Source organism: Octopus bimaculoides, chromosome 6 (assembly GCF_001194135.2).
Source record: "Octopus bimaculoides isolate UCB-OBI-ISO-001 chromosome 6, ASM119413v2, whole genome shotgun sequence".
NCBI classification, from domain to species: domain Eukaryota; kingdom Metazoa; phylum Mollusca; class Cephalopoda; order Octopoda; family Octopodidae; genus Octopus; species Octopus bimaculoides.
Genome location: NC_068986.1, coordinates 29,844,720 through 29,854,419, shown reverse-complemented (window position 1 = coordinate 29,854,419; position 9,700 = coordinate 29,844,720). Strand labels below are relative to the sequence as shown.

Genomic DNA, 9,700 nt, shown 5'->3' with positions numbered 1-9,700 from the left:
AGCAGAGCACAATTGGACTGAAAAAACTTTTTTTTCTTTTGTTTTTTTGTAAAAGAAGCGCAAAGGAGGTTTTTGGAAGACAAGTTATGAAAGTTGCATTAATTCTATTAACTTGTATGTCAGTTATGTATATCAAATGAGAAGCTATCAAACAGTGTTTGTTTAAACTGTGGTAGAACAAAAAATACCCAGTTTCAATAGGTCTATTGCTGCTCATGTAATGGGAGGGGGGAACAAAAAAAAAAAAATCAAACCTACGCTATTCACCAAGCTGTGAGGAATGATTAAAAAAATAGAGAGAGAAAAAAACATCTTGTCGGTAGCATTGTTAAATTCTAATGATACCAACAAAAGAGATAACCAGAAAAAAAAGGAAGTATATATATATATATATATCAATAGTCAAAAGAGAGAAACTCACACAGGAATATGGCCATTAATCATGGTATAATTTGCAGTTTTATTCATAAAATATTTTTTTTTAAAGTACAAGTAAACAATGCCAAGCAGGAATTGTCAAAAACACAATTGGTTTTCTTTCTAAAAAGGAGGGAATATCAATATTTATCCCACTTGTAATTAACAGCATTGTGTAAATATAAATAAAACTCAAACAGATTTTCCAGACTTCCAATGAAGGGCTTCCATTTTTATTTGATTTTTAATAATTTTATAGTTCTTTTTTGTAGACAAATTTGATGAAAATCCAATGACCTCGCTTCACGTCTGTATTAAACATTTTTGTTTTCCACAAGCAGATATCATTAAAAATAAAATGTTTATCAGAAACAGATCCCAGTGCTATAAATTATCTCTATATAGCTAACCTGACCTAGGATGGACATATGGACTGTTAATGACCCCCCCCTCACACACACACACACACACACACACACACCCAAACCAAGTTATTTTTTCATTAAGCTGCTGGAGGCAAAAACCCCTCAAACATAAGAAAATTAGGGACAAAATATATGAAAACATTTGAGGGATTATCAATAGACAACTATTCTATGAATCAGAATATATAAAAGAAATTTCAACTTGCACTAAGACATGTGTGAAATATTTCAGAATGTAGTAGGGTGATTAAAATGATGAGGGGACAAAACAAAAAACAAACAAAAAAAAAAACAAAAAAAAACAGTACATGCTTATGTACACCTATTTTTTGTAGAAATTAGGTAAAATTCTTTACATTATTTTATATGAAAAATATAAGAGAAATGGAATTAAGATTTTTGTATAATAGAAAAGTTTCATTAGAACTAGCTTTAAATTTTTAAATTGAAAAGTTTATGACAAACTTTTCAGCATATGAAAAGTACAAAAAGAGAAGGCTAACCTTTGTTTACAAAGTATAGATAAACAAAAATTTGTTCAATGAGGAAGAAAAAAATTAAAAAATCATAACTATTTACATCAACATAATAGAATTAGTTTATATATAATTTCAACCCAATTTATAGCAGAATGTAAAAACAATAAACTGCCTGTCTACTAATATGAAAGTAATTTTTTTACTTCAAATAGAAATTGTGCAGGTATTGAACAAAAATCAATGAAGTTGACATCTTGAGAACATTCTACAGAATGCAGTGTGGTTTTGACTGACATTGGTACCTAAAGAAATTCAGATTCTCCACTCCTACGGCTATTTTCGTTTGTGGAGATGAAAAAACAAAAAAAAAAACCGAAAATATAAAATATATAGGAGATATAGTTTAAAAAATACCAATAACTGTTTCTTAAAGCTAAACAAACATGAGGATAGAGTCTATGAATAAAATATATTTTTATTTGAAATTCCAGGAAACTGTGTTTAAATGCAACAGGTACAGCAACCTCAATCAACATTAACAAGAACTTTAAATAGAAAAGATTGGATATAATTTTCAGAAAAATTTTACAAAATTTAAAATTTTACAGAGCACACAAGCAATCACTTTTTTTTAGAAATTTGTGACCGATATACTTTTCTTTACATTTTAATTCATCTTAGGGATTATCAAGAAAGTAAACGAAGAAAAGTTGATCTCTCTCTGTTCACTGATCTACCCCACCACCACCACCATCACCACACAAAAAAAATCTTAAGAGCAAAGAATTTAAAACTACCGCAAAATAAAATCAGATACACACTGGATTCCAATTTCTTTTTTTTACATCCAATTTCACTCTTTAACTATTTTTGCCAATAAACAGATCAAGAAAAGATTTGCTTTTTTGAACCTGCTTTTATTAAGCATGCAAACCATCACATGAAAATTCTCCCAATTGTTTGAGTGATGAATGCCTAATACATTATTATAGGGATCTTTGTAAGAGCCCTAAATTTTATAGAAGGAATAAAATTACAAAGAAATTTTAAAATCATGATAAACAGTGAGGTACTTAAAATGGATTAACAAATGTGTCTTCTTTTCAAAAAGGCTTTCCACTATTTCCAGAAAAAACTTGGAATGACATAATATTAAAAAAAAAAAGTCAACAAATAAATAAAAGAGGTTAAGCTCTAAAATCAGATTTAATTTAAAAGAAAAAAACAAGTCAAATGTTAGCAGCTAGTTAGGATTGAACTTGATTCTATATAAACCAATTAAGTAAAAACAAAAATATTTCTTTTCAGTAAATTTCTATTGAAATAAAATTAAGTTCATTTCCTCTTTTAATCCTCTTAATATTCTATAGAGCAAGATTGGTTTCTTTTGGTTAACCCCTTTCGATACCACCTCTGCATCTAACGATAGAAGCCTTTCGTTGTAGAAGTATTTGGATTTAGCTTAAAACATTTCATCTTAATCCTATGTGAAATTTTTATGTTCCAAACACCAGTTTATTATTTTACTACTTTCCCTATAAATTTTTGATTATTTTCAAAATTAATTGAAACAACACATAGTGTATTTCATTACAGATATGACCACAAAAAGATTAAATTAAAACAACATATTTCTGGAATTAACTTTACTTACACATCATATTAAAACCATTTCACTTTAGCTAGATTTGCAAATTTCTTAAGACTAGTAATAAATGCAATTTCCCCCATTTTCACTTTTAAAATAGAAGGCTTCTATATCTAGAAAAAGAAACATATTTTTGGTTTATGCAATGCTGCTGAGAAAAAAAAAATATTGTAGTAATGTTGATACAACTACTTTGGGTTTGGTACCTTCAGTTATCAAATCTGTTTATATACCAAATTTAATGGTGAAACAAGGAGGGTAATTCTAAGATCTCAGCAGTTACTCAGTCACTGATTCAGTGCATTAGTCAGGTGCTACCAACAGAGATTACCTGAAGATAACAGCCTAACGTCTAATGTTCCTGATAATTGCTTTAACAACATGGCTAAGTAGGTGTAAGTGAAATAATATTGAAACACTGATACTACCAAATGTTAGTTATACTATATGACACTAACAAATGTATATACTAAACGGTACTAACAGATGTCATGGGATGGAAGCATCGGTAAGGAAGTGAAGCTGTAAATTAGTAATAATGATGACAAACTGAACAGCAAAGGGGATTGAAGGAAAAAGCTTGGTGTTTTTTATGGATCCTATCATCATAGACACCACTGAAAGACATCACTGAAAATACTAATAACTTGCGATTAGTAATTATTTCAACAATGTAATCCAATTAAGACGGGTCAAAGGTGTTGATAATGTTAGATGTTAGCAATGAAAACAGTCAAAACAAAATAGTAAACTGATAATGAACAATAGGATGACCTAAAATAATATATATCAATAGAAAATTAAGACAAAAAAAAACCGATTATTTCAAAGAATAAAATAGCCAGTGTGTATAGTGTAAAGAAATGATTCTAAAATATATTAAAAAAAAAAAATGCACTTTTAACGATAAAAATAAAAACCTGTTCAGAAATTGCAAAACAAATGACCAAATAAAACTAAAAGAGTTAAGAGCTAAGAATACAGATTTATTGGATAAAGAAAAGATAAAACAGCAGAGAAACAAAAAAAAAAATAGCCATCTGAACAAGCAGAGAAAATGTAGACAAAAGCGAAGGACAAAATTTATGAGATGAAGAACACTATTATGACTAGAAAAAGTTTAGAAAAACTGATGAGAGCAAGTAATTTAGACTAACAAAACTAACAGAGAAGGAGAAAATGGATAGACAAACATTATAGGACAGATGGCATTCTGTTTGTTTGGAGTCTCCAACTGTGTAGAATAAACGCTGGCAATTGTTGAAGTGACTTTTCAGTGTTTAATGAGATGACGCTACTAGCTTTGTAAACTGGAATAGTAAGAAACGTCTATTTGCTTGTAAGCCAAACCAAAGCCTTGCGCACACATACTAAATAAGGTAGAGAAGGGAATGGTTTGGAAAGTGATTCTAACAAGTAGTCAGTGTTCACAAAGCTGTCGGTTGTGTACAGAGTGAGGTGCATCAGGTTTAAGTGCCTAGGAGATAGAAATAACATTGAAAAATAAATAAATGGAGATGGTCTTCATAACAGCAAACATAGGGCGACACAAGTGAGAGATATGGTCAGTGTAAATAAAATACTACATGTCAGCAAAGTAAAGAGTTCCGAGATTATAATCTAAACTAATTTACTCAACGTCTTCCTGTTGCATTATGATAACCTGAATAATATGACTAATAGCTCCAAGTAAATAAATCAAGTAAATAAATAAATAAACATAAGCATTTATCAAGTGTTGACTATACAACACCTATTCAAATAGAAAAATAGAAAAAAAAAAACTAAAACAGAATCCAGTTTTTATATATTACTATATAAGCAGAGGAACCAGAACTAACCAAGACAGTAGAACATAGAAATGGTTACAATAATGTATCTAGTTTGGTGTCTTAACCCTTTAGCATTCAGATTACTTTATCAAACATAATAGTTATTTATCCGCATTTTTTAAAATTAATCATGGAGTATCTCGTACCTTCAAGATTTTGACGATGTGGTTATTTTTAGAATGACATTGAAGGGTAGGTGTGAGAGGCTGAATCAAGCCAGTTTAAATGTTTAAACTGACCTTCAGTGTTAATAAATTCTAAGTTATAGTCTAGGAAATTTACCAAAATCATTATCATTCTCTAATGGAAAGAGATCTACTGGGTCTCTAACAACAGTAATAGGTAATCTATTAACGATGAATAGCAGTCATCATGGTACTTGTAATGATTACTTTTCCTAATAAAACAAAAAAAAATAGGGGAGGAGATAACCAAATGTTTACTAGTAAACAAGTAATATATAATATTAAAAAAAAAGAGAGTAATTTAAAAGTTATTGATGTTTATTACGGTATAAACATCAAAATTAATATTTTATATACATCATATAAATGGATATAATACACGACATCACTTTTTGATATTGACTTCTTAAAACAGATGACATATATTGCCCAGAAATCTTGAAATAATACTATGGGATGTAACTGTTTGATAAGTTTGCAGATCAAGCAATAAAATGCAATGGACTAAATAATTTGAAATACGGGAAGCTGTTTGATAGATTTATAAACTGTTAATTTGTTTCCCTTTTGCGTAGCCAATACCAGTAGAGTTAATATTTTTAAAAAGAATGTTATCCTCATACAATTCAGGAATACCAGTAGAGTTAATATGTTTAAAAAGAATGTTATCCTCGTACAACTTTTTAACTCAGGAAAATGAAGCAACAATAAAACAAGAAAATCTGAATAAAAAAAAATATTTGTAGATAAAAAGCAATTTTATAAAATGGAAAAGTTATAGATTTGTATTTATCTTAAATAGTAAAATCTGCTAAAAAGGTGATTAGAAACTATAAGTAAGGAATTTCAGACAAAAAAGAAAACCAGAAATAAGTCAGTGGGTCACATCTACACAGGAGTAATAATGTGATGAGTTTTCTTGCAAAATGGAATGTTTATTGTTTAAACTCACTCAAATTGCTAGAAATAGCAGCAAATTTCCCTTCAAAGAATAATACAATTGTCTTTAAAAAAAAAAAGAGGGGCACATTGGATAATGAAGTCCTACTTACACTGTGCTTGAATGAAAATGCCTTCTGATATAAGCCTGCTCAAACCGATCTCTGTTTCATATATCCCAAGTGATAACATTTAAATACAGAAGAATTAGGTACGAAACTGAGCACTCTAATCTAGCAGTATCCCAAAACCAACACGACCAAATGATGATGATAATGATAGCAATTTCTTTGGCCTAGGCATTTCGAAAGAGATTGGTTTATAATCAATCCAAAATGCTGAAGTAGGTGTCACAAGTGTAAAAGTCAATCAAAGAAGAGTTTGAATTGTTTGTACCAATCCATTCACTAATGGAAGTTTACAAATTACCTTAATTGACCAACTCAATAAAACACATTAGTTTTAATACTCAACTTCTATTTTAATTTGAAATGTTCTTTGTGTATAATATGTAAGCATTTTAAATATTGATTTAATACTGAATGTGATGCTTATCTCTCTCTGTGTATATATATATATATCACTACAAGATAATATTTATCATACATTGGCTTCACACAATCATATATATATCTACAGATAGGTTACTATGATAAGATCTTTGTAGTGAAATATATTTTAAGCCAATTGCAACAGGAGTCTCAGTTGACTTGACTCAAGTCCCAGACAGGTGCAGAAATGGCACAGTCGTTAAGAAGTTTGCTTCGCAACCAGTTTCAAGTTCATTCCCACTTCTACGACAGCCATGGACCAACTAAAGTATTGTGAGTAGAACAAGTAAATGGTAACCTACAGAGAAGCCCAATGTGTATGTGTATGTGTATGTGTGTGTGTGTGTGTGTGTGTGTGTGTGTGTGTGTGTGTGTGTGTGTGTGTGTGTGTGTGTGTACACATACACATGTTGATATTCCACACCTTTCGCTTGTTACAATTTGAGCCATATGGTGATGTTTACATTCATTGCTGACATTTCAACTAGTTGCTCTTCACTTGAAAAACATAAGAATTGGTGACAGGAGAAAAAATGAAAATGCTGCCTTAGATAGTCCTCACCCATTCCATACCATTGAAAATGCAGACATTAAATGAACAAACATATATAGATACATCTATATATTGGAGTGCTAGTACTAGTTCATGTGGAGGCGCAATGACCCAGTGGTTAGGGCAGCGGACACGCGGTCATAGGATCGCGGTTTCGATTCCCAGACCAGGCGTTGTGAGTGATTATTGAGCGAAAAACACTTAAAGCTCCACGAGGCTCCGGGATGTTGGCAAACCCTGCTGTACTCTTTCACCACAACTTTCTCTCACTCTTTCTTCCTGTTTCTGTTGTGCCTGTAATTCAAAGGGTCAGCCTTGTCACACTGTGTCACGCTGAATCTCCTCGAGAACTGCGTTAAGGGTACACGTCTGGAGTGCTCAGCCACTTGCACGTTAATTTCACGAGCAGGCTGTTCCGTTGATCGGATCAACTGGAACCCTCGACGTCATAAGCGACGGAGTGCCAACAACAACAACTAGTCCATATAGCATACATAAGTAATCGCTCGTTGTAGGTATTTCCTTATATCCAAACAAGATAATCCTTCTTGCTTCAGTGCACAAAAGTACACTGCTTTCTTAGGGAAAATTAACATCCTTTGTCATAGATAACTTGGCCTGTTGAGTCAATGCTACAGACACCAGAGCTAATGATTAACTCTAAATTAATACAGCTTCTTAACATATTTCAAACTTTATATTGTTTCCATTTAGTTCATTATATATATATATATATATATATATATATATATATATATATATATATATATACACACACACACATATATTAGTGGAGGCACATGGCTTAGTGGTTAGGGTGTTGGACTCATGATCATGAGATTGTGGTTTTGATTCCTAGGCTGGGTGATGCATTGTGTTCTTCAGCAAAACATTTCATTTCACATTGCTCTAGTGTAATCCTGTAATGAGCTGGTATCCTATCCAGGGAGGGATGTATAAACCAGAGAAACTGGCCCTATGATCCTTATGGAGTAATGTAGACTAACCATATATATATACATACACATACATATATATATATATATATATATACATATATATATATATATATATATATATATATATATATATATATATATATATATATATGTGTGTCTATATTATATAAAACACTCATCTGGGGCATCATCAGGGCTTTATGGTATGAAGTTTGCTTTACATCAATTCTAGGCCCATTGCCACAGATCAACACCTTGGCAAATGTCTTTTACCAGAGTCTTGTGGAATTTGGAGGGCAGAGACTGTGTAGAGACCCATCATACATACACATTCAAATACATATATGCTTATCTACTCGACTATCATAAATTGACAAAGAAGTAACAGCCTGAAAGAGGTATTAGATTAATATGACTGACTTAAACATTTGAAGGCAGAGCCATATTCTAATGGTTGAAACCAGTAAAAGAATGAAGAAATACAGTTTTTGTTTGTACTGTGTAGCACAAGAAAAAGACATAAGTACGCAATACAACTTGTTTAAGGTGTGTAGTCGTATATGTTAATTTATATAAGAAACAAGGATATTACCTCTTGCAAACTGTGATTTTGTTCAAGTAGTCTACTGTACATAGCAGCAGGCTTTGAAAGCAATCAGTCAACTAATATTATCAAACCCTTGACATGTAACAGTCAATTGAGAGAACGAAACTGCAGTTATGTAATGCTTGTTTAGCTTAAATAAATTAACATAAGCTGGTGCCTGACTGTTGATGAAACAGTGAAGATGTGAGTGTTCTGCATAACACTAGTGTGAAAGTAGAATATCTAATTTCCAGTATTTAATCCTGTTTGAAACACAGGGTTCTGACTAAGAATTCTTATTCCTGAAAATGTAATGATCAGATTAAAGAAACTTTGGACACCGTTTTGAGAAAAAGAAAGGCCACACAAACTAAATGTTGGGTTTGAAGTAAAGAAAAAATAATATAAGAATAAAAAACACTGCCAAACGTAAAACTAGAATTCACGGGGTTAAAAGATAAACTAAAAGCAGATGACTGTCAAGTGGTTATGTAACATAACTATTTGATAACAAATATTGACAACTTTATGATAAATCTGGTTAAATTGAGCTTATTGTGAAGAAATTAAAGGACCAGTCCATTTCATAGACATTGCATTGAGTAAATGGACACTAAGTTAAGCTAGCTGGAAAACTAACACATGCACACAAACGCACATACATATAAGAGTTTAGTGATATGTAAGCAAAAGAAGATACTGGGTGTTGAGAAGATTAAGAATAATTTTTTCTTAAAATCAAACAATTTGAATTAGGTTGTTCTAACCAACTGACTTTCACTTCATTGCTACCAAATTTCAAATAGGTCAATAAGCTTTTTTTTTTTTTTTTTTTTTTTAAAAAGATAATTTTATCTATGGTCCTACAAGACCAATACATTACTTCAAGTTGTTCAGAATGGTGATGGGGGTAAAAGCAACATAATTCAACAAGAACTTCTTTCTTAATTGGAAAAAGGGCTACTTTAATATCAAATTTATTACAGAATTACTTCAAGATTTCATCTAGCCATTCAGATTTTGTCTCATGTTTTTAAAAAGACATAAGGAAAATAGAAAGGCATATATATAGGTATAGCTATCAAGATTATTATTTAAGTTATAAAATAAGAGTTTCAAATTTATA

At 31.0% G+C, this 9,700-nt stretch overlaps 1 protein-coding gene across 1 annotated transcript in view; it reads right to left on the bottom strand.

Moving 5' to 3' along the window:
• Window positions 1-9,700, bottom strand: part of LOC106882282 (transducin-like enhancer protein 4) — a 100,251-nt gene that overhangs the window by 23,185 nt on the left and 67,366 nt on the right. The window contains exons 8-10 of the mRNA XM_052968431.1: window positions 4,604-4,722; window positions 4,341-4,446; window positions 1,765-1,866 (exon numbers count right to left, since the gene is read on the bottom strand). Coding sequence (XP_052824391.1) covers window positions 1,765-1,866; window positions 4,341-4,446; window positions 4,604-4,722 — 327 coding nt within the window. The remainder of the gene's footprint in view (window positions 1-1,764; window positions 1,867-4,340; window positions 4,447-4,603; window positions 4,723-9,700) is intronic.